At 34.7% G+C, this 26,864-nt stretch overlaps 1 protein-coding gene across 8 annotated transcripts in view; it reads left to right on the top strand.

The window, feature by feature from the left end:
• Positions 1–26,864, top strand: part of SSBP2 (single stranded DNA binding protein 2) — a 314,422-nt gene that overhangs the window by 243,343 nt on the left and 44,215 nt on the right. For 6 of the 8 annotated variants that reach the window (XM_007193055.3, XM_007193056.2, XM_007193053.3 and 3 more), the window contains 3 exons: positions 15,317–15,383; positions 16,111–16,181; positions 23,119–23,210. In XM_007193055.3, the coding sequence (XP_007193117.1) occupies positions 15,317–15,383; positions 16,111–16,181; positions 23,119–23,210 (230 nt within the window). The remainder of the gene's footprint in view (positions 1–15,316; positions 15,384–16,110; positions 16,182–23,118; positions 23,211–26,864) is intronic. The other 2 variants (XM_007193057.3, XM_007193054.3) reach the window with 1 other exon arrangement.

The following is a 26,864-nucleotide window of genomic DNA, read 5'->3' as shown; positions in this document are numbered from 1 at the left end:
GAATGAAGATCTTTTATAGAACAAAAAATGTGTGCCAAAATTTGTGACTAGTTAAACAATTATCAATGGAATACATTTAACATGTTGACAAATATGAGAATATATATTGACCCACAAGATGTATAAATCTGTTTATTTTTCCTGATATTAAAGGTTTAAAGAATCTAGTGATCGTGCTCTTTTGATGCACAAAACCATCATCCGGTCATCTCGGGACTGATCAAAATGTTTTAAAAGTTAAGAGATTTGACTTACCAAAAGACAAACACTGGCGACTAAAGAGTTAAATTTGGGTAAAGACACTCATTTTGAAAGACAACTTGACATTGATCAAGATTTCTATAGGATTATGCTATATTTTTAAGTGATAATAGCAGGAAGACTTGTCAATTGTTCTGATGTTCCAGGATAAACAAGAAAAAATAAAATTTCGAAGAAAATGGTTTCCAGTGATAAAACATGGTGTCACCAATGAGATTTAGAAATTCACAATCAGAGTATAAAACTTGAACCACTTAGAGACTTTAAAAAACGGAAGAACTTCAAACTCACAATTGAAGATAATGTCTAGTCATACATTTTCACTCCTCCTCCTAATTCACTTCTTTATAACTTTTGACACTGTTGACCATTTCTTTCTTCTGGAAACTCCCCCTCTTGCATTCTGAAATGTTGGTCCTGGTCCCCTGGCTAATATCATACCTATTCAGTTTGTTTCCTTTCCTACCTCTTTTTGGTATTTTAAGAAAATTGTATCTTTGATTCTTTGACCTTTTTTCTCTCACTTCTTGAAATCTAGTCCATTCTTCAGATTTTATCACTGATGATTCCTAAAATTGTCCAGTGAAAACTCTTTGTTTTATTCCTTCGATAAATATTTGTTACTCTGAGCCAAAAAGGCACAGATAGGTTTCACTGTCTGAACTTACAGCCTGTTGGGGATACAGAGAAGAAAGCAAGCCATGATCATATATAAGTTCTATAAAAGTGAGGTATAAGAATCTAGCACCAACATTCGAATTATACGGGTCCCAGAAGAAGAGAAATAGAAAGGGACAGAAAATACTTGAAGAGATTATAGTTGAAAACTTCCCTAATATGGGTAAGGAAATAGTTAATCAAGTCCAGGAAGTACAGAGAGTCCCATACAGGATAAATCCAAGGAGAAACATGCCAAGACACATATTAATCAAACTATCAAAAATTAAATACAGTGAAAAAATATTAAAAGCAGCAAGGGAAAAACAACAAATAACACACAAGGGAATCCCCATAAGGTTAACAGCTGATCTTCAGCAGAAACTCTGCAAGCCAGAAGGGAGTGGCAGGACATATTTAAAGTGATGAAGGAGAAAAACCTACAACCAAGATTACTCTACCCAGCAAGGATCTCATTCAGATTTGATGGAGAAATTAAAACCTTTACAGACAAGCAAAAGCTAAGAGAATTCAGCACCACCAAACCCACTTTACAACAAATGCTAAAGGAACTTCTCTAGGCAGGAAACACAAGAGAAGGAAAAGACCTACAATAACTACCACAAAACAATTAAGAAAATGGTAATAGGAACATACATATTGATAATTGCCTTAAATGTAAATGGATTAAATGCTCCAACCAAAAGACATAGACTTGCTGAATGGATACAAAAACAAGACCCGTACATATGCTGTCTACAAGAGACCCACTTCAGACCTAGGGACACATACAGACTGAAAGTGAGAGGATGGAAAAAGATATTGCATGCACATGGAAGTCAAAAGAAAGCTGGAGTAGCAATTCTCATATCAGACAAAATAGACTTTAAAACAAAGACTATTACAGGAGACAAAGAAGGACACTACGTAATGATCAAGGGATCGATCCAAGAAGAAGATATAACAATCGTAAATATTTATGCACCCAACATAGGAGCACCTCAATACATAAGGCAAATGCTAACAGCCATAAAAGGGGAAATCGACAGTAACACAATCATAGTAGGGGACTTTAACACCCCACTTTTCACGAATGGACAGATCATCCAAAATGAAAATAAATAAGGAAACACAAGCTTTAAATGATACATTAAATAAGATGGACTTAATATTTATAGGACATTCCATCCAAAAACAACAGAATATACATTCTTCTCAAGTGTTCATGGAACATTCTCCAGGATCATATCTTGGTTCACAAATCAAGCCTTGGTAAATTTAAGAAAATTGAAATCGTATCAAGTATCTTTTCCAACCACAGCGCTATGAGACTGGATATCAAATCTGTGAAAAATACAAACACATGGAGACTAAACAATACACTACTTAATAACCAAGAGATCACTGAAGAAATCAAAGAGGAAATCAAAAAATACCTAGAAACAAATGACAATGAAAACATGACGACCCAAAACCTATGGGATGCAACAAAAGCAGTTCTAAGAGGGAAGTTTATAGCAATACAACCCTATCTTAAGAAACAAGAAACATCTCAAATAAACAACCTAACTTTACACCTAAAGCAATCAGAGAAAGAAGAACAAAAAACCCCAAAGTTAGCAGAAGGAAACAAATCATAAAGATCAGATCAGAAATAAATGAAAAAGAAATGAAGGAAACGATAGCAAAGATTAATAAAACTAAAAGATGGTTCTTTGAGAAGATAAACAAAATTGATAAACCATTAGCCAGACTCATCAGGAGAAAAAGGGAGAAGACTCAAATCAATAGAATTAGAAATGAAAAACGAGAAGTAACAACTGACACTGCAGAAATACAAAGGATCATGAGAGATTACTACAAGCAACTATATGCCAATAAAATGGACAACCTGGAAGAATGGGCAAATTCTTAGAAATGCACAACCTTCTGAGACTGAACCAGGAAGAAATAGAAAGTATGAACAGACCAATCCCAAGCACTGGAATTGAAACTGTGATTAAAAATCTTCCAACAAACAAAAGCCCAGGACCAGATGGCTTCACAGGCGAATTCTATCAAACATTTAGAGAAGAGCTAACACCTATCTTTCTCAAACTCTTCCAAAATATAGCAGAGGGAGGAACACTCCCAAACTCTACGAGGCCACCATCACCCTGATACCAAAACCAGATAAAGATGTCACAAAGAAAGAAAACTACAGGCCAATATCACTGATGAACATAGATGCAAAAATCCTCAACAAAATACTAGCAAACAGAATCCAACATCACATTAAAAGGAATGCAAGGATTCTTCAATATACACAAATCAATCAATGTGATACACCATATTCACAAATTGAAGGAGAAAAACCATATGATCATCTCAATAGATGCAGAGAAAGCTTTTGACAAAATTCAACACCCATTTATGATAAAAACCCTCCAAAAAGTAGGCATAGAGGGAACTTTCCTCAACATAATAAAGGCCATATGTGACAAACCCACAGCCAACATCATCCTCAGTGGTGAAAAACTGAAACCATTTCCACTAAGATCAGGAACAAGACAAGGTTGCCCACTCTCACCACTGTTGTTCAACATAGTTTTGGAAGTTTTAGCCACAGCAGTAAGAGAAGAAAAAGAAATTAAAGGAATCCAAATCAGAAAAGAAGAAGTAAAGCTGACACTGTTTGCAGATGGCATGATATTATACATAGAGAATCCTAAGGATGCTACCAGAAAACTACTAGAGCAAATCAATGAATTTGGTAAAGTAGCAGGATACAAAATGCACAGAAATTTCTTGCATTCCTATCCACTAATAATGAAAAATCTCACAGTGAAATTAAGAAAACACTCCCATTTACCATTGTAACAAAAAGAATAAAATATCTAGGAATAAACCTACCTAAGGAGACAAAAGACCTGTATGCAGAAAATTATAAGACACTGATGAAAGAAATTAAAGATGATACAAATAGATGGAGGGATATACCATGTTCTTGGATTGGTAGAATCAACATTGTGAAAGTGACTGTACTACCCAAAGCACACTACAGATTCAATGCAATCCCTATCAAACTACCACTGGCATTTTTCACAGACCTAGAACAAAAAATTTCACAATTTGTGTGGAAACACAAAAGACCCCGAATAGTCAAAGCAATCTTGAGAAAGAAAAACGGAGCTGGAGGAATCAGGCTCCCTGACTTCAGACTATACTACAAAGCTACAGTAATCAATACAGTGTGGTACTGGCACAAAAACAGAAATATAGATCAATGGAACAGGATAGCAAGCCCAGAGATAAACCCATGCACATATGGTCACCTTTTCTTTGATAAAGGAGGCAAGAATATACAGTGGGGAAAAGACAGCCTCTTCAATAAGTGGTGCTGGGAAAACTGGACAGCTACATGTAAAAGAATGAAATTAGAACGCTCCCTAACACCGTACCCAAAAATAAACTCAAAATGGATTAAAGACCTAAATGTAAGGCCAGACACTATAAAACTCTTAGAGGAAAATATAGGCAGAACACTCTATGACATAAATCACAGCAAGATCCTTTTTGACCCACCTTCTAGAGAAATGGAAATAAAAACAAAAATAAGCAAATAGGACCTAATGAAACTTAAAAGCTTTTGCACAGCAAAGGAAACCATAAACAAGACCAAAAGACAACCCTCAGAATGGGAGAAAATATTTGCAAATGAAGCAACTGACAAAGGATTAATCTCCAAGATTTACAAGCAGCTCATGCAGCTCAATAACAAAAAAACGAACAACCCAATCCAAAAATGGGCAGACGATCTAAATAGACCTTTCTCCAAAGAAGATATACAGATGGCCTACAGACACATGAAAGAATGCTCAACATCATTAATCATTAGAGAAATGCAAATCAAAACTACAATGAGATATCATCTCACACCGGTCAGAATGGCCATCATCAAAAAATCTAGAAACAATAAATGCTGGAGAAGGTGTGGAGAAAAGGGAACCCTTTTGCACTGTTGGTGGGAATGTAAATTGATACAGCCACTATGGAGAACAGTATGGAGGTTCCTTAAAAAACTACAAATAGAACTACCATACGACCCAGCAATCCCACTACTGGGCATATACCCTGAGAAAACCATAATTCAAAAAGAGTCATGTACCACAATGTTCACTGCAGCTCTATTTACAATAACCAGGATGTGGAAGCAACCTAAGTGTTCATCGACAGATGAATGGATAAAGAAGATGTGGCACATATATACAATGGAATATTACTCAGCCATTAAAAGAAATGCAATTGAGTTATTTGTAGTGAGGTGGATGGACCTAGAGTCTGTCATACAGAGTGAAGTAAGTCAGAAAGAGAAAAACAAATACCATATGCTAACACATATATATGGAATCTAAGCCAAAAAAAAAAAAAAAGGTCATGAAGAACCTAGGGGCAAGATGGGAATAAAGACACAGACCTACTAGAGAATGGAATTGAGGATATGGGTAAGGGGAAGGGTAAGCTGGGACAAAGTGAGAGAGTGGCATGGACATATATACACTACCAAACGTAAAATAGATAGCTAGTGGGAAGCAGCCGCATAGTAGAGGGAGATCAGCTTGGTGCTTTGTGACCACCTAGAGGGGTGGGGAAGGGAGGGTGGGAGGGAGGGAGACGCAAGAGGGAAGAGATATGGGGACATATGTATATGTATAACTGATTCACTTTGTTATAAAGCAGAAACTAACACACCATTGTAAAGCAATTATACTCCAATAAAGATGTTAAAAAAAAAAAATCTCTAAAAGCACATAAGAAGCCCTTACCTCCCCTGCATGCCAAGATATTCAGGGAGGCAGGGTGGAGTCATACGGTAGTGCCACATAACGGTATTAAAGATAATTAAAGATAAAGATAATTTCATTAAAGATAATGAAAGCCAGATTTCTCACTGTTGGAGAAAATACTTACAAACAGAAGAAGGAAGAAGACTGAAAATAATCCTGAGGTTTTGGATTGGAATTGGACGTGTTCGATTGGTGTTAGAGAGTATGGATTTATGGTATGTGTATGTACCATACACACACACACACACACACACAGATATAAAATTAGTCATAAATTTATGTGTGCACATATACACATAGATTTTCAAGTGCAGCATTTACTGAGAGAGCCAAAAGGCAATGTACTCAACTAAGAAGGAGCACTTTGAGAACCCAGATCTTGGTGCCTAAATGCTGTCCTCCACTAGAAGGAATCGGGGCCCTTTGGACAAAGGTCTGATTCCAGAGCTAGGCCAGGAAAAGTATGAAACGAACCTGGAACATCTCATACCAGTAAGGAAATGCTCAAAATATGATGGAAATGTTTCAAAAGGACAATAGAGCCAGCTTGAAGAGCCTCCCACTGGCCAGATCTTGCATAATTTAAATATTAAAATGAATGATGACAGTAAATAGTTTACAACTTTTTGATTAGAATAGGAATCCGTAAGTGTCAATGTATCAATCAGTAAGAAGGGAAAGCTGTTCCTTACAATGGAATGCCAACTAATAAGCATAGAAAGAATGATACACATGCAGTGTTTCCATTTGGCAACTGTCATAGTGTTTAGGAGTTGTCAGTGGATGCTAAGGCTGATAAAGGATTGATGAGGAATGGGATATTGACAGTCTTGGAATAGCTCTAATATTGAATGTAACCAATTACAAAGGGGAAAAATAATGGTCTAGTGTTGTAGGACCTGGCAGACACCAACAGAATGAGATGATAAGGTTAACATCAACAGTAGTGGGATGAGTCAACATCATGTACCCTCTGATGTGATACATTGAGAAGAGTATAGCATCAGTTCTGCAGTATTCCTAAGAAAATAAAACCTGAGTCTGGGTCATGAAGAGACATCGGAGGATCATCCTGTAGAATTTAAGACTACTCATTCTCCAAAACAGTTCAGGCTGTGATAGAGAAAGCCTAAGGAAAGATCTGGAAGAGCATGAAGAGACCTGACAACTAAATGCAACATGTGTTCCATGAGATCCTGGTCCCAGAAAGTAAAAAGAAACATTGTTGAGACAGGTGGCAAAATTTAAATGACGTGTGTGTGTTTTGGATGGTAGTGTTGTATCAATGGATTTCCTGACTTGAAAAGTTGTGTTGTGGTTATGTAGGAGAATATCCTTGCTTAGGGAACTAAACTCTGTGGTACTTAGAAGTGAAGAGGCATAATATCTGCCACTTGCTCTCAAGTGGCAGATATGGTGAAATGTTAACTGTTGGGCAGTCAGTGTCAGGGTATATGGGAATCCTTTGTACTGTCTGTGCAATTTTTCTGTAAGTTTGAAATTTTAAAAAATGTATTTTAAAGCATATAGAAGGAGAATTTATGCCAAACTGGGATTATATGGAAGAATTTTGTTAGGAAATGATCCCTAAACCGAGATCTAAAATATGTCAGAATAAGCACTTAAGGGTCTGTGACCTCCTAGAGAGGCAAGAAAGTTTAGTTTTAGTTTGTGTTTAGTTTTGTTTTATTTTGCTTTTAATGGTTGGCATTTAGATATTGTTGACTGAGTACATGAATTGAAAAAACTGAAAGGAGTTTGGTATAACTGGAAGTTGGAATGTCAGCTTGGCAGTAGCAAGAAATTAGGCTGAAAAGGTAGCAGGAAATAGGTCATTTAGTAGGAGATCAATAAATTGGCATTGAGTGTGCTTGTAAACAAACAAAAAAATCAAGGGATTACAAAAATGGCTTGAAAAATGGCAGCTCTCTACTGCATCCCAATGATAACAATTACCGAAACAGTTCTGGTCTGGATAAATAAATTATTTAATATCAGATTTCCTTTGAAATATTTGAAATTTTAAACTAATTAAATAAGATATTCCTGCTTTTAAGTTAAATTAGTGAACCTTTATAGAAATTCTTGCCAGTTGTCAGGATTATGTGTATATATGTATACATACATGCTTCATAGGATCAGTATGTTTAAATCATTTATAGCTTGGTCCAGCTCTAAGTGCTTCTCAGATGACTATTAGAAACTTACAATTCAGTATGTATCCACTATTGCACCCCTGCATAAAATATACCCTATCTGTTAATCAGCACCTTTTTTCAGTTCTAGTTCTCTTTTTCCATTCAGCCAAATTGTTTGAACTTAATTGGAGTATTATTTTTCTAAATAGTTTCTTAGGGAAAATATGACTACCCAAAACAATATTCATTGGCCCCTTGGCATTTTAGTTCTGCTCCTATTATAATCCCCAATGAGTAAAATAATCTATAGAAATCGCTTATGTTTAAGAAGCAAAATTAATTTACCCTTAGTAAATTAATTTCGGGGAAAGGCATTATATATACTTCTAAGGAAGAAATAGGACAATTTTTGCCTAGATTTTGTTCCCAACAATACCAATTTTCTTTGCCTGAAAAAAAAAACTGGGCAAAGTAGGATCATTTTAAAACTAAGAAATTATACTGGGTGTACAGACTTATAAAATTCATAAATGAGTGTGAAATATAAGAAATCTTGTGTGGACACTGGTGGCAGAGGTACTAGGTACTCATTGACATGAACTGTCCTGGAGGCCGCCATTTTGATGCCAAAACTGGGCCCGACCCAACAGCCTGAAGGCTCCAGAGCTGGGATGCCTCACGCCAAACAACCAACAGGGCAGGAACACAGCCCCACCCATCAGCACACAGACTGCCTAAAGTCGTCTTGAGCCAACAGCCACCTCTAAACACACCCCTTGACATGACCCTGCCCACCAGAAGGACAAGACCCAGCTGCACCCACCAGTGGGCAGGCAACAGTCTGTCCCACCAGGAAGCCTGCACTAGCCTCTTAGACCAGCCTCGTCCACCAGGGGACAGACACCAGAGGGAAGAGGAACTATAATCCTGCAGCCTGTGGGATTGCAAACACAGAAAGTTAGGCAAAATGAGATGGCAGAGGAATATGTCCCTGATGAAGGAACAAGATAAAACTACAGAACAACTAAGTGGAGTGTATATAGGAAATCTACCCCAAAATGAATTCAGAGTAATGATGATAAAGATGATCCAAAATCTCAGAAAAAGAATGGAAGCACAGATCAAGAAGATACAAGAAATGTTAACAAAGAGCTAGAAAATATAAAGAACAAACAGAGATGAACAATACAATAAGTGAAATGAAAAATACACTAGAAGGAATTAATAGCAGAATGAGGCAGAGGAACATATGAGTGAGCTGGAAGACAGAATGGTGGAAATCACTGCTGCAGAACAGAATAAAGAAAAAAGAATGAAAAGAAATGAAGGCGGGGAGGGATCGATTGGGAGTTTGGGATTGACACACTGCTGTATTTAAAATAAAAATGCCTTGCCATAAATAAAATTTAAAAAAATGACAGTCTAAGAGACAGCCAGGACAACACTGAACACACCAACATTCACATTATAGGAGTCCCAGAAGGAGAAGAGAGAGAGAAAGGGCCTGAGGAGATATTTGAAGAGATAATAGCTGAAAATTTCCCTAACATGGGAAAGGAAATAGTCACCCAACTCCAGGAAGTGCAGAGTCCCATAGAGGGTAAACCCAAGGAGGAACATGCTGAGACACATATTAATCAAATTGACAAAAATTAAAGACAGAGAAAGTATTAAAAGCAACAAGGGAAAAGCAACAAATAACATACAAGGAATCCCCATAAGGTTGTCATCTGATTTTTCAGCAGAAACTCTGCAGACCAGAAGGGAATAATAGCACAATATATTTAAAGTGATGAAAGGGAAAAACCTAAAACCAAGAATACTCTACCCTGCAAGGCTCTCCTTCACATTTGACAGAGAACTCAAAAGCTTTACAGACAAGCAAAAAGTAAGAATTCAGCACCACCAAACCAGCTGTACAAATACTAAAGGAAATTCTCTAGGCGAAAGAGAAAAGCCCACAACTAGAAGCAAGAAAATTATGAATGGGAAAGTTTATCAGTAAAGGCAAACATACAGTAAAGGTAGGAAATCATCCACACACAAATATGATATCAAAACCAGCAATCACGAGAAGAGTACAAATGCAGGATATTGGAAATGCATTTGAAATTAAGAGATCGTGAACTTAAAACAATCTTGTATATGTATAGACTGCTATATCAAAACCTCATGGTAACCTCAAACCAAAAATCTGCAACAGATATACACACAAAAAAGAAAAAGGAATCCAAACACAACATTAAAGATAGTCATCAGATCACAAGAGAGGAGAACAAAAGTGGAAGGGAATAAAAAGACCTACAAAAACAAATCCAAAACAATTAACAAAATGGCAATAAGAACATACATATCAGTAATTACCTTATATATAAATGGATTAATGCTCCAACCAAAACACATTGACTAGCTGAATGGATACAGAAACAAGATCTGTATATATGCTGTCTACAGGACACCCACTTCAGATCTAGGGATACATACAGAATGAAAGTGAGGGGATGGAAAAGGTATTCCATGCAAATGGAAATCAAAAGAAAGCTGGAGTAGCAATACTAATATCAGACAAAACAGACTTTAAAATAAAGACTATTACAAGAGACAAAGAAGGACACTACGTAATGATCAAGGGATCAATCCAAGAAGAAGATGTAACAATTGTAAATATACATACACCCAACACAGGAGCAACTTAATATATAAGGCAAACACTAACAGCCATAAAAGGAGAAATTGACAGTAACAATAATAGTGGGGGACTTTAACACCCCACTTTCATCAATGTACAGATCATCCAGACAGAAAATCAGTAAGGAAATCCAGGCTTTAAATGACACATTAGACCAGATGGACTTAATTGATATTTATGCATTCCATCTGAAAGCAGCAGAATATACATTCTTCTCAAGTGCACATGGAATATTCTCCAGGATAGATCACATGCTGGTTCATAAAGCAAGCCTTGGTAAATTTAAGAAAATTGAACTCATATCAAGCATCTTTTCCAACCACAATGCTATGATATTAGGAGTCAGCAGCAAGAAAAAAACTGTAAAAAACAAAACACGTGGAGGCTAAACAATTTGCTGTCAGACAACCAATGGATCGCAGAAGAAATCAAAGAGGAAATTTAGAAGTTCCAAGAGACAAGTGAAAACAATACAACGATCCAAAACCTATGCGACACAGCAAAAGCAATTCTAAAAGGGAAGTTTATAGCAATACAGTCTTAACCTCAGGAAACAAGAAAAACCTCAAATAAACAACCTAAGCTTACAAACAAAATCCAAAGTTCCTAGAAGGAAAGAAATATAAAGATCAGAGGAACTTCCCTGGTGGTGCAGTGGTTAGGAATCCGCCTGCCAATGCAGGGAACACAGGTTTGATCCCTGGCCCGGGAAGATCCCACATGCCACAGAGCAACTAAGACTGTGCGCCACAACTACTGAGCCTGTGCTCTACAGCCCACGAGCCACAACTACTCAGCCCGCATGCCACAACTACTGAAGCCCACGCGCCTAGAGCCCATGCTCTGCAACAAGAGAAACCACCACAATGAGAAGCCCATGCACCACAACAAACAGTAGCCCCTGCTCACCACAACTAGAGAAAGCCCGTGCACAGCAACGAAGACCCAACACAGCCAAAAATAAATAAAATTAATTGAAAAAAAAAAGATCAGAGCAGAAATAAACGAAATAGAGACAAAGAAAACAATAGAAAAGATCAATGAAACTAAAAGCTGTTTCTTTGAAAAGATAAACAAAATTGATACACCTTTAGCCAGATTCATCAAGAAAAAAAGGGAGAGGGCTCAAATCAATAAAATAAGAAGTGAAAAAGGAGAAGTTACCACAGACACCACAGAAATACAAAGGATCATAAGAGACTACTGCAAGCAACTATATGACACTAAAATGCCTAGAAGATTTGGACGAATTCTTAGAAAGGTACAATCTCTCAAAACTGAACCAGGAAGAAACAGAAAATATGAACAGACCAATCACAAGCACTGAAATTGAAACTGTGATTTAAAAATTCCCAACAAACAAAAGTCCAGGACCAGAAGGCTTCACAGGCAAATCCTATCAAACATTTAAAGAAGAGTTAACACCTATCCTTCTGAAACTATTGCAAAAAATTGCAGAGGAAGGAACACTTCCAAACTCATTCAGTGAGGCCACCATCACCCTGATACTAAAAGCAGACTAAGATACCACAAAAAAAGAAAATGACAGGCCAATACCACTGATGACCGTAGGTGCAAAAAATCCTCAACAGAATACTAGCAAACTGAATCCAACAATACATGGAAAAGATCATACACCATGATCAAATGGGGTTTATCCCAGGGATGCAAGGATTTTTCAATATCTGCAAATCAATCAGTGTGATGACCACATCAACAAATTGAAGAATAAAAACCACATGATTGGACTTCCCTAGTGGCGCAGTGGTTAAGAATCCACCTGCCAATGCAGGGAACACTGGTTCAAGCCCTGGTCTGGGAAGATCCCACGTGCCACGGAGCAACTAAGCCCATGCACCACAACTACGGAGCCTGCGCTCTAGAGCCCACAAGCCCCAACTACTGAGCCCATGTGCCACAACTACTGAAGCCCACGTGCAGCAGTGAAGACCCAATGCAGCCAAAAATGAATAAAAAATTAATTAATTAAAAAAGAAACATATGATCATCTCAATTGATGCAGAAAAAGCTTTTGACAAAATTCAACACCCGTTTATGATAAAAACTCTCCAGAAAGTGGACATAGAGAAAATAAACCACAACATAGTAAAGGCCATATATGACAAACCCACAGCTAACATCATACTCAATAGTGAAAAGCTAAAAGTATTTCCTCTAAGATCAGGAACAAGACAAGGATGTCCACTCTCGACACTTTTATTCAACATAGTTTTGGAAATCCTAGCCACTGCAATCAGAGAAGAAGAATAAACAAAAGGAATCCAAGTTGGAAAAGAAGTAAAACTGTCACTGTTTGTAGATGACATGATACTATACATAGAAAATCCTAAAGATGCTACCAGAAAACTACTAGAGCTCATCAATGAATTCAATAAAGTTGCAGGATATAAAATTAATACACAGAAATCTGTTGCATTTCTATACACTAAAAACAAAAGATCATAAAGAGAAATTAAGGAAATAATCTCATTTACCATTAAATCAAAAAGAATAAAATACCTAGGAATAAACCTTCCTAAGGAGGCAAAACACCTGTACTGTGAAAACTATCAGACGGAACAAACAGATGGAAAGGTATATATGCCATGTTCTTGGATTGGAAGAATCAATGTTGTCAAAATGACTGCACTACCCAAGGCAACCTACTGATTTGGTGCAATTCCTATCAAATTACCAATGGCATTTTTTGCAGATTTAGAACAAAAAATCTTAAAATTTGTATGGAAACCCAAAAGACCCTGAATAGCCAAAGCAACCTTGAGAAAGAAAAGTAGAGCTGGAGGAATCAGGTTCCCTGACTTCAGACTATACTACAAAGCTACAGTAATCAAGACAGTATGGTACTGACACAAAGACAGAAAAGTAGATCAATGGAACAGGATAGAAAACACAGTCTCTTCAATAAGAGGTGCTGGGAAAACTGGACAGCTACATGTAAAAGAATAAAATTAGAATATTCTCTAACACCATGCACAAAAATAAACTCAAAATGGATTAAAGACCTAGATGTAAGATGGGATACTATAAAATTCTTAAAGGAAAACATAAGCAGAACACTCTTTGACATAAATTGCAGCAAAATCTTTTTGCATCCAACTCCTAGAGTAATGAAAATAAAAACAAAAAGAAACAAATGGGACCTAGTTAAACTTAAAAGCTTTTGCAGGGCTTCCCTGGTGGCACAGTGGGCTTCCCTGGTGGCGCAGTGGTTGAGAATCTGCCTGCCAATGCAGGGGACTCAGGTTCAAGCCCTGGTCTGGGAAGATCCCACATGCCACGGAGCAACTAGGCCCATGAGCCACAACTACTGAGCCTGCGCGTCTGGAGCCTGTGCTCCGCAACAAGAGAGGCCGCAGTAGTGAGAGGCCCGTGCACCGCGATGAAGAGTGGCCCCTGCTTGCCGCAACTAGAGAAAGCCCTCGCGCAGAAACGAATACCCAACACGGCCAAAAATAAATTAATTAATTAATTTAAAAAACCATTATGGTGACCCATCTTTAAAAAAAAAAAAAAAAGCTTTTGCACAGCAAAGGAAACCATAAACAAAACAAAAAGACAACCCACAGAAAGGGAGAAAATATTTGCAAATGATGTGACCAGCAAGGGATTAATCTCCAAAAATATAGAAACAGCTCATGCAGCTCAATATCAAAACAAACAAACAACCAATCAAAAAATGGACAGATATAAATAGACATTTCTCCAAAGAAGACATATGGATGGCCAAGAGGCACATGAAAACATGCTAAACATTGCTAATTATTAGAGAAATGCAAATCAAAACTACAGTGAGGTATCACCTCACATCAGTCAGAATGGCCATCATCAAAAAGTCTACAAACAATAAATGCTGGAGAGGGTGTGGAGAAAAGGGAACCCTCCTACACTATTGGTGGGAATGTAAATTGGTACAGCCACTATGGAGAACACTGTGGAAGTTCCTCAAAAAACTAAAAACAGAGCTACCATATGATCCTGCAATCCCACTCCTGAGCATATATCTGGAGAAAACCATACTTAGAAAAGATACATGCACCCCAGTGTTCATTGCAGCACTATTTACAGTAGCCAAGACATGGAAGCAACCTAAACATCCATCAACAGATGAATAGATAATTAAAATGTGGTACATATATACAGTGGACTCTTACTCAGCCATAAAAAAAGAATGAAATAATGCCATTTGCAGCAACATGGATAGACCTAGAGATTCTCATTCTAAGTGAAGTAAGTCAGAGAAAGACAAATATCATATGATATCACTTATATGTGGTATCTTAAAAAATGATACAAATTAACTTATTTATAAACAGGAACAGACTCACGGACTTAGAAAACAAACTTATGGTTACCAAAGGGGAAAGCTGTGGGGGAGGGATAAATTAGTAGGTTGGGGTTAACATATACACACTACTATATATAAAATGATAATCAGCAAGGACCTACTGTATAGCACAGGGAACTCTACTCAATATTCTGTAACCACCTATATGGGAAAAGAATTTGAAAAAGAATACATGCATGTATACTTATAACTAAATCACTTTGCTGCACACCTGAAACTAACACAACATTGTAAATCAAATATATTCCAATAGAAAAAAAAAATACATCTTGAAAAAAAAATCTTGTGAAATACTCAGATGCACTCTGTAATTGTTACAGCACTTATTTTATAAATAGTTCCAATATTGCTTTTTATTTTGTTTTACTAAATATGCTAGGCTCTTGGAGGTGTCCCAGGAAGTCAGCCATTACTTCCCAGTGGAATGGACCCAACTCGACAACAAGGTGACTACTTTAAAGTAAAAGTGAAATTGATGTGCAAAATCTCAAAGGAAATCCTGTATTTTTTAAGGAAGGTTTTATTTGTACAGATATTCCATAATTATATCAGTTGCATTTTTACAGGTAATGTGGCCAAGTAATTATCTTTTTAGCTAACTCTTAATTATGTGTGATACTGAGGGAAGTGATAACATAAGGAACAGAATAATTAAATATCTAGAATCTGTATTTTAACTAGTAACTTCTAAAACCTCTTATATAACTTCAAACAAGTGAGACTCAAAGTGATTATATCACTTGTGATTTTCTCTGCCTTTTTCAGATAGAGAGGTTAGTCCACCAGAAAGATAAGCAGGAGGAAAGAGGATGCTATGCAATAAGTAACTTACTTGGTAGTTTAACAAACCCAATAATCAGAGCTGTTTAGGTACCACAAATATGTATGGCTCTATTATACTATTCCAAGAGAAAAAAAAAGGAGCAAATGGTGTGAGAGACGTAATTCAACACAGAATAGGAAGAACATTTCAATTTCAAGACATTAATGGAGAGTGTGGGTAGGTAGTGATAAGAGGTAGAAAACTGGCCATGGAAGCCAAGATGAGGTGATGTCAATAACACAGTCCTTAGTAAATAAGATGTGACACCAGGCAGAGAGGAGGCTATAGCCTCCGGTTTAGCACTTATGCTCATTACATTGCTAATATCGTCATACTTTTTTTCCTTTTAGGACATCCAAATATGGGTGGGCCAATGCAGAGAATGACACCTCCAAGAGGAATGGTGCCCTTAGGACCACAGGTAAATAAATAATCAGTGCAGGAAGCTAGAGGCTGAGTTTTTTGCCTTCATCTTATACAAACAAACTATATTATTTGCTGGCTTCTAGTATGTACATTAAAGGCTTAATAACATGGTTTAGTCTCTTGAGGACATATCTATGACATGTCCAAATTGATGTAACAACAAACCATATTTTAACAGGTGCTACACATATGCCTTTGGTACATTGGAGAAAAAACATTGTGCAGAAATACATTATAGAAATTATTATTAAAAATAACTATTACCCTTTTGTTAGTTATATTGAGGAAATATGAAAAATTATAGTAATTATTATAAAAGATAACTAAGATAAGTTAAATGAAACCTAGTTGACTGAATTAAATAGAATAAGCAGCATAAAATATATTTCTAAATCTTTTAAAGAATGCCATTGACTGTTATATACTACCATATTTCTTTACAGAATATGAAAGCATAGAGAACCATTTAGAAATAAACATTAAAATGGGTCTTACTGAACACGCATAATACTATCAGTATACATTAGATGTTAGCCTACTTCCGTATCACAATTTCCCAGAAGTACACACCAAGATTGAACCTATTCAGCTATTGATGACATTTTTAAGTATGCTGCTCCAGGATATCACTTATTTTAGCTAAAACATCCCTCTGTCTCTCTTGGGAAGACTGCATGGGGTAGAAACTAATTTTGTAATGTTATATTTCAAAGAAACTAATCCAGAATTGAGAATTTTAAATTTCTTCCTCAAAGGTCAGAGGTTAGTGTATCATAACATTGGTTAAAAGAATGAATTGATTTACTTTTTTATTCTTTCCAAGAACAGTCTTTATAAGTGACAGTTTTAGGAGCTTGTTTCATGTATCTGCTTTAAAAATGTTAAGTATTTTGTTGTGTCCCCAAAGGAGTCAGAGAATTAAGAATCTAACACCCATTGGTCTTAAGCTTTTTTCAGCTTAAGACCAATGTAGTGAAGAGGGATAGTAATTATCTATTGGAATAATTGAATTCCTAGAAGAAATATATATAATTTGATTCTCAGGTAAATGTGACTTAGACCAAGGAGTTTCTGCCAACATGTAATAATATACAGTTGACCCTTGAATAACATGGGAGTTAGGGGCACCAAACCACTGCGTAGTCGAAAATCCATGTGTAACTTTTGACTCCCTAAAACTTAACTAATAGCCTACTGTTAACTGGAAGCCTTACTGATAACATACATAGTCAATTAACACATGTTTTATATATTGTATGTATTATATACTGTATTCTTACAATAAGGTAAGCTAGAGAAAAGAAAATGTTATTACGGAAATCGTAAGAAAATACATTTACAGTACTGCGCTACATTTTTCAATACCATAAGTTTATATCATCTGTTTATAAGATGAATCGTCTGTCAGTATCTTCATCAATGTGGTCTTAAATTATACAAAACACTGTAGATATTACATATATTTCTAACACAGGACATCAAAAATGAAAAGATAATGTGAAAAAAATTCCTATTTATTTACAGGTATAACAATTCATGCATTGATAACAAAGAAGCAGCAATATGATAGCTTTATGGTAAACTAGCGTAATCAATGATTGCTTCATCGTAGCCTATCCTATACACTAATGAATAAATCATTATAACATTTTTATGGCATACAGTATTACAGTCATATTCACAATACAGTATTGTAAACATTGTTACATTTTTTTAAACCACTTACATGTGATGATAGGCCGATACATAGTTTCTTCAGTTGGGGTTGGTGGGTGAGGGGAGAGAGAGAGAGAAAGATGGAGAGAGAGAGAGAGGCACGTACTGTATAGTAATGTAGTTCTTTGAAAGCAAAATTATAAAACAGTAAGAAAACACATTATTAATTTTATATTACATACCACTCCCCTTATACTTATATAAGGATAGACTTATGTCTACATGTATTTTATGCGTTCATGACATACCTTTTTCTTAATGTTTTAGATATTTCTAGGCTATGCGGTTCATCTGCAAGTTTTTTCGAATTGTCACAAATCTACAAAAAATTTTCCAATAGTATATTTATTGAAAAAAATCCACGTATAAGTGGACTGGAATAGTTCAAACCCATGTTGTTCAAGGGCCAACTGTATATATAAACTGTATTGGGACATGAAGCACAAATTTTTCAGAGATACCATATTACATGATAAGAAAAAGTGTTATGTAAATGTTTGTGGGATCCTCAAAGTCAGAGAAAACCCATTTCTTTTATTTAGGCTCAGTTTTCTATGTATTTTCTTAAGATCTTATAAAACCCTAATTTAGATATTTAAATTATTTTTTCCTATTTCTACTCATGTTAGGGATGATGATTTTTATGACCATCATTAATCTATTAATAGCAATTAGAATTTATAAGATCTGTAGGATATTTCACTGACTGAATATACTTTTAGTCTTTAATGAGCTAAGCCAACCAGTTTAGCTATATACAACTTGAAGGATTTTTTTTCTCAAAAGATTTTCATAACAGATGCATTTTAAATATACATCAAAAGTTGATGCCTATAATTTATTCTTCATTCAATTCTCTTACTTTTCAGCTAGCTGCTCTTTGAGTTTTTGTCATTCCAGACCAGTATTTTCAATACTTTTAAAAATTAGAGTCTGATTTGAGCCAGTTCTGCAGTGTTTGAAAGATGAACCAATGCTCACCTAAGCTGTATGAATACTTAGATCTCATTTTAAAATGCAGAAGTAAAAAGCATATTGGTCTTTATATTTTATAAATATCTAGCCAAATATGTATGTGTTTTGTGTTATAAGTAAATTACGACAAAGTAAGAAAACATTTCTGGGGAGTAATCGCTTATTGAAGAGTTTAACTAAGTTTATCATATAAGTATGAATTCTTTTCATTTTCAAACCCAAAGAGAGTAGTTTATTTCTTCCATTTGGATTAATATCATTGCTATCTATTTCTTTATAATTTGGAGGAAGTAAAGTGTTTTGGTATGAATTTACCTCAGAAACCAGAAATACCTACAACAACTTTTTAAAATCAGAGTATATAAGTATAAAAGGTTAAAGGAAATTATTTATAAATATCATGTACTTAAATGAAAATAGGAATCATATTCATATGAATGGTACAATAGGTAAAAAGTGAAGTAAAATTATTTGAATTAAGGGATTCTTGTAAGGTATTTACTCATAACACCTGGTATATGTAACATATGGATTATAAACTGAGCTTTATAATAAAAGTTAGCTGTGTTTCTTAAAAGATAATAGAAAAACAACTCTCATGACAGATATTTAATCCTATGGATGCTACTCAAGAACAGAATGTGTCTGCTTTTTTTGTATCCGAACTATAGAAACAGTCTCTGGAATATTGTTTCTAGCTTTATGCAAAACAAAATACACATCTCCTTTGTATCGTAGATATTATTTCCACAATTTTTTCAGCTTAAGACCAATGTGGTGAAGAGGGACAGTAGTTATCTATTGGAATAATTGAATTCCTAGAAGAAATATATATAATTTGATTCTCAGACAACGCTGATGTAGGCAAAGTGCGCACCTAGAACATAGTAAATATGTGATTAAAACCTACTGCATGGATGAAGAAATAAAACTTTGCTCCAAATTCTGGCATATTTTTTCCACCCCTTAATCTATTTTAAATCTACGTTCAGTAGTAATACATGATTTTTAGATTGATATCAGTATCCTTTCAATAGAAAAGCAGAATTGTCTGCTTAATCAAGAAAAATGTCTTCCCTAATGCCATATTTGAAGTAATTTTTCTACTTGGCTTTTATAATAAGATATACTTAGCTTGTCTGTGTTCTTAGGCTCAGCAGGTACCATATGATTAACAGAAAAATTCAACAAGACTGTCCAACTATTTCTAATTCCTCTAGAAATCTGAAGGATAAATGAGTTATATACAAGTAGGAACATATCATGATTTCCAAATCAAATACTTGGGGTGGAGAAATAGTGAGATGGAAATATATGATAGGCTCTCATGTAAAGAGAGAGTAGACTAATTCTGTATTTTCAAATCTAAGATGGGAAGTGGAATTTAGCTCAGTATAGGGAAGAACTTTCTAGAAATTAAACTGCCCAATCATGGAAAAACTCTTTATAAACTTTGCAAGCAGAGTCTGAACAACCCTTTTGTCAGGAGCGTTGCATTGGGAGAGAGATTAAACCAGATGGAATTGTATAGTTGCCATCAGCTTTAAAATTCAGTGATTCTAAATTAGCTCTTCACATTCTGCCTTTGTTACCAGTTAGAAAGCTAGTTGTTATTCTTTCTTATCTTCCTGTTCTCTATATGCTTCAGATTCTTCACAAAATGAAAATATTTTGTAAGTCTATCAAAATATGTGTTGGATAATTTCTTACTCATTTCCTATGACACTTCTGCACTGTCAAACTTGAGCACTGGATGCACAAAGATGAGTAAAACAGACTCTACCTTCAGGTACTTATTGTTTAGCAGGAGATGCAGATACATAAAGAAAAACTATTAGGCAGTAGGAAAAAAGTCAAGAAAAGAAATACATGTACTCTGTCAGGGAGTCACTATATCACAAGCATGTTAGGGTTGAGGGCTCAAGGGAAAATGAGAAGACTCATTTAAGTCAGTCCCTTATTAACAGTGATAAGAGTTAGCAGCTACAGTTTTTGAGCACCAGGTATCATGCTTTTAATGCACCAAGCACTTTAATATGCATTTTGTACGATTTCATTTTTCCTCCAACAAGCTTATAAGAGAGGTGATATTTTCACTTTACAGATAAGGAAATTAAGGTTGAGCAGATCATCGGGAGAATCGTTGGCCCACAATCACACATATATAAAGAGGAGCAGAGGAAATAGGGCAGGGGCAAGAGAGATTCAAACCAGTATCTTTCCATGTCGAGAGCTAGAAGGAAAACTAGTGTTTTCCTTGATAAAGCACAGACCACCTAAGATCAAAAATGAGGCACAACCTTTTGTGTGAAGAATTTCTATTATACTCTACCATTCAGATTTTGTTCCCAGTGACTCCTTAGTAATACTGCTGCTGCGACCCCCATCCTTGTTCCGGAGGTTAAGAGAAATAGCTATCTCTTTAACCAGTGACTCAAGTGTGGATAGACACCATTCTCTTATCCCATAGCATACACAATTGAGATGTTTAAATAAGATTTCTTGAAAGTAAAAGTAAATAAACAATGAGAAGAGCATGTAATTAGGTAATTTATTTACAAACTGTGGCTTATTCTCTGGAGTTAACAGACCTTCTCTCATTGAATATTTCCTTGTCATCTTAGCACCTACTACACAGAAGGCCATAGCAGATGAGTTATCATGAGTGTAAAAGCATACTGCATGTTTCTGAATCACAAGAAATTCAGCAGTCTGGAGGGTATAGTTGGGAGTAGGGGAAGAAGGTAAATATTATAGGAAATGGGTGCAGGAAATATAGGCTAGGGCTGATCTGTGAATAACACCATAGACCCATGCTGAAGTACAGACTTTATTTGATAGGCAGTGTGGGTCATCATGGCTTTTAAGTGACATAAATAGGACTGAGTTTAAGAAGCACAGTTCTGGAGGCAGTACGGAGAATAGATGGGGAGGGGGAGAGGCTAAGTCAGAGAGACCAACTAAGACAGTACAGTAGTCTCAATAAATGACAGAGATGAGTGATACGAAGGAGAGCAGTATTTCAAGAGCTATTTCACAGGTAGGATCCATAGACTTTGGTAACTGACTGGATATGGAAATTGAAATAAAAGGAAGAAACATCCAGGAGCTCTCAGAGGTTCTTAGCCTGGACTGCTACATAGAAGGTGACGCCACAGAACTGACTGAGGAAGGCAATATAAAGAACACAGTGTGAGAAGATAAACTTGAGGTTACTTTTAGGTATGTTGAGTGTGAAATGGTATCCAGATAGAAACAGCTGATACGAAGTTCAACATATGAGTTATCTAAGAGCTTAGGAGAGACATCATGACAAAATAGATTTGAGATTCCTAACATATAAATAATTGTTGAACTAATGGTAGCAGGTAAGATTACCCATAAATGTGTATTTATTTAAAAGAACGCTGTGGCTAGAACTTGGGGAAAAGCAACATTTTTAAGAGCTAGCAAAACAAAAGGAGCCAGTAAAGGAGATTGAAGAAGAGTGGTCAGAAATGTTGGAGGAATAGGTGGTGTCAGAAAACCAAGCATGAAAGTAGTTGATGATGTCAAAATATATTAATATGATAGTGTTAAAAGTAGTCTTTTGGCCCTTGTGGAAACTAAACTAAGCTAAGCTGATATGCCTGTTAAAACATTAAAATGTTTTTATCCTTTGAATGCACATAATAGATATTGACAGAAGCCTGTTGAGTCATATAATTCACGCATACATATTTGAAGTATACTTTAGTGTTCATATATTTTTGTGTATCTGTATATTTGTACATTTCTCTCTTGGATATATTATTTTGTGAACAGAAGTTTGTATTCCACTTTCTTATGCTGGATTCACCTATTTGTTTTCAGACTTTATGTAATTTTTCTGAGTCAGACAATTTCAAACATGTTGACTAAGTCCTTTCTTTAAAAACAGAGTTTTGGATTTATGAAATGTTTTGTTTGAAAAAGTTCACTGTTGTACAGATATCAGGAAATTAATAAAGATATGTTGAATATTATAATTGCAACTATACCTTAATCACTTAACATGCTCCAATGATTGTACATATTCACATAGTTTTTAAAAGACACAAACAAAAGTAATTGTTAAAATAGAAGCAAAAGTACAAGAGTGGACCCTTCTGAGAATGAATTGCACAGGCCTTATCCCATCAGGAGTTATGTAGGGAAATCATTAACCTGCTTTCCTTTCTTTCCCCCCTCCTCTTTGGTTTTGTTTTTTTGTTTTGTGGTAGTCTGACCCTTGGTTATCATTACAGAACTATGGAGGTGCAATGAGACCCCCACTGAATGCTTTAGGTGGCCCTGGAATGCCTGGAATGAACATGTAAGCAAAATGCTATATTATCCTGTAAAGTGTTCTCTTTTCTGTCTTCTAAAGTCACACCAATTTGTAACACAATTTAAGCTCAATTTCTGTGTAGTATAAAATGAAACTGTAGTATAAATGAACTAAACATGAGCTGTAGCATTTGCTTCATTTTCACAACATATTTTCCATGTTTTTCTTCCTTCCCTTGCAACCCTTATTTTTTTTCCATTTTCAAATGCCACAAATGCCAACTTTTAGCCTGATTTTCATGTTTATCATAAAAATGAGTCTTTTATAAATAAGCACATAATATTTATGTAGTCCATACAAAAGTATGAAGAGATGATGACGCCAGGACCATGACTTGACTTTACAGAAGTAGACAATGGAATATCGTTCATTTTAACACATATAGCATGATTCCTATGAGTTTTTAATTCTTATAAATATATATATGTCTTTACTTCTGCTTTGTTGGGACCATTGTTAACCCAGGAAGAAGTCTCTCTGGTAGTTTCTTCTTTATTAAAGAACTTTCCATAGTATACTTTCTTTTGAAAATTCAAAATATACTTAGGGAGTAAACTAACAGTTTTTTTTTGTTTTTTTACTGAAAGGGCCTTTCAAGCCCAAAGAGAGTAGTTGCTTCTATCAGCCAATATAATGCAATTTGTTAAGGAATTTTTATTTATTTTTCATTATCTTACTTGCCCTCAAAGTTCCATATACACCCAGAACTTGTGAATGACTTTCATTAATTGATTAGAGGATCCAATTCCATGATGTAGCCTAAAGAAAATTTATCAGAAATAATGAAAGAGCTCTATATAGGGTTCTGGGTAGTCTCCTCTAATATATTTCCCATTAGTCCATGTTTTGGTTACTTACCTATCAAATTAAACAACTCTGCCATCATTTAATAGCATTGAATATATACTGAGGTGAGCTCTTTTGATGTACATAGGGATTTGTTTAAGTTTCTGGAACCATTTTCATGGAAAGCAGTTTTGCCTAAAATAGAAAATAGGTTAATAGGTGGATACCAGCCAGGCTCAAAACTAACAGAACAAGGGGAAAAAGTAGGTCAAATTTTCCTATCATGTCTTCTTACTTTTAAAGTAAAAATGGATAGACATGAAGTCTGACTTTTCTTAAATCCCTCAAAGGTTTAGGCTTATTAATGGTTTCTACAAAAAGGAGTGATATCTTATGCTTATATCAAAAGCTGAAACTCTTAACAATAGGATTTAGATACATATAAAATTTACCTACCTAAGATTCTGACTTTAAAATGGAATGCCTTTTAAAGAATAATTTTGAATACTATGTATAGATGTAAGGAGTATACATTTTGAATGCTATGATCAACCCAAAATTCTCTTTAAATGTTAAGGATGTATCTAATATCATTTTGTAGTGATGTGGTCGACTTTAGATCAACGCAGTTTTGCTAGTATAGAGGAAAGTTATTCTCCTGTGACTATTGAGAGATTCAAATAGCTGCTTAAAATTTTCTCATTCCTTTTTCACATACATTTAAACAGATACATAAGGGTACATTTAATTCCCTAGACTATGGAGACTAAAAGTATGGCTGAAAATTTCAAATGATTATTTTTGTTCATATTTGGGTTTCTCATTTAAATATACCCAGATATTTTAAAATATTTTTATTACATAATATTTTACTATTTATATTATATCTGGTTTTTAAAGAGCCTTTAAGCTTTACAGACTCAAAGTTCCATTATTTGTTACTGTTGACTGTTATTTGGAGTTTTATACCATTTTCAGTTTTCTATAAATTAGGATTCAAGGACAATGAAATCACAAATATTTCCCTCTAACAGGGAAAGTTCTTAAGTATGGAAGGTCCAACCAGAGAGACTCATTCTCTTATTGATATTGGCCCCAAGAAAGCAAAAGTGAATTTAATAATAAAACATATTATTGTCTCCATTGTACTCAATAGAGTAAATTTTATTGAAATTCACTTCATAATTTATTATTGTTAAAACAAACTAAATCTTACTGTATTATGGCAAGTAAGTATTTCTAACTGGAATTATGGCTTCCTTCATGTCACTGTTTTACATGTTGGCTAACTTAAAAATTAAAGGAAAAGGCATTAGAATAGTGTTACCTTAGGCTATGTTTTTAAGAGTCTAAGATATTTGTGTGTTGGGATCAGGAGGGATCTACTGGAGGATCATATCTGGATGAGGTTTCTTTAGCTTGTCACTTTTTATTATTTGACACCAAAGTATAATGCCAGTAAAGAATACCAAACCCCGGTCATTAAAGTAACTAAATACCATAGTCTAACTGCAGCTTTCTCTCTTATATTGACACCAAACCATTTGGAACAAAATTCTGATAATTTTGTTGTTAAAAAAATATTGGTGACCTCTAAAGAAAATAGTTATTCTGATATGATTTTTACATTTCCATGCTCCAAACTCAGGATAAATCATATGTAGTGTCACCTAAAATTAAAATGAGTATACTTTTAATGTTTATATAACTAGTATTATATATTTATAAAAAATTTTAATATCAATTTCAGTAGTTTAAAGTAGAATTTACAAACAACAGCCACAATGTAAATGTTTTCAAATGCATTATAGATTATTTTTTAAAGAAAACGGTATTTCTAAATAAACTACATTTTTACAAATTTCAAAAGAATGTAGGATTCAGTATTAAAATATTTCTAATTCAACTTTGTATACCTTGCTATTTTATAGAAACTAAGAGGACAAATAATTTCAAAGGATCTAGACTTTCTTGTTCTAAATCATATCCTATAGAATTATAAAGTTTGTATAGATATTATCTCAAAATGACTGAATTACAGAAGAAAAGAGAATTTTTCTCTTTGATAGTCACGGTTGCCTTGATTTAATCATATCCATACACCCTTACCAAAAATTAAAGACTTCTTTTAAATTTCATTTTTCTCTTTATTTTTAAATGAGGCTAACCTGATTCTACTTCAAACTATACTTATGTAGAAATGTACATTCAAAATAATGTCTGTGTTATAGTTTGTAGATTACTCTCTTGATAACTGATGGCCCTCAAAAGGAGTAGGAATTACCGCACTTAAGAAGTTGTTCTAATAGAACTACTCACTACTATAACCCCCACTTTATTTAGCGGTATTTGCAAAACTGAAAATGTTTTCAAACACAATGGTAATGGTGGGGGAAATTTAGCTTATTCAAATGAATTAACATTTAACCCATTACATTAAAATGTAATTTAATATGAAATACATGGTGAGCTGAGATTAGATTAGTATTTGTCAAACAGTTGAAATGTATAAAAGGTATTCTATGGTTCTTAGAATAAATTTAACATTTAACTTTTATCTTATTTAATTTGTATTTATTTACTTAAGTAAAATGTTTAATTATTTTAACATTTAGTTTAGCACATTAACATTAAACAAATTTTTAACTAACAAAATTATTTTATATTTAATATCTCTTATTCATGCAGTCGTTGTTTAAACATAATATTTCAAAATATGAGATTGTCTGCATGTTGTTGCATACAAATTTTTGCCATGATTTGGATATATAGTATATTTTTATGTTGTTTTAAGATAAATATTTTCCAATTTCTTTACTGTGTTTTATTTAACATCAAACAAGTGCTTTACTT

This window comes from Balaenoptera acutorostrata, chromosome 2, assembly GCF_949987535.1.
Source record: "Balaenoptera acutorostrata chromosome 2, mBalAcu1.1, whole genome shotgun sequence".
NCBI classification, from domain to species: Eukaryota; Metazoa; Chordata; class Mammalia; order Artiodactyla; family Balaenopteridae; genus Balaenoptera; species Balaenoptera acutorostrata.
The sequence above is the reverse complement of the archived record's forward strand: the minus strand, read 5'-3'. Positions and strand labels throughout refer to the sequence as shown.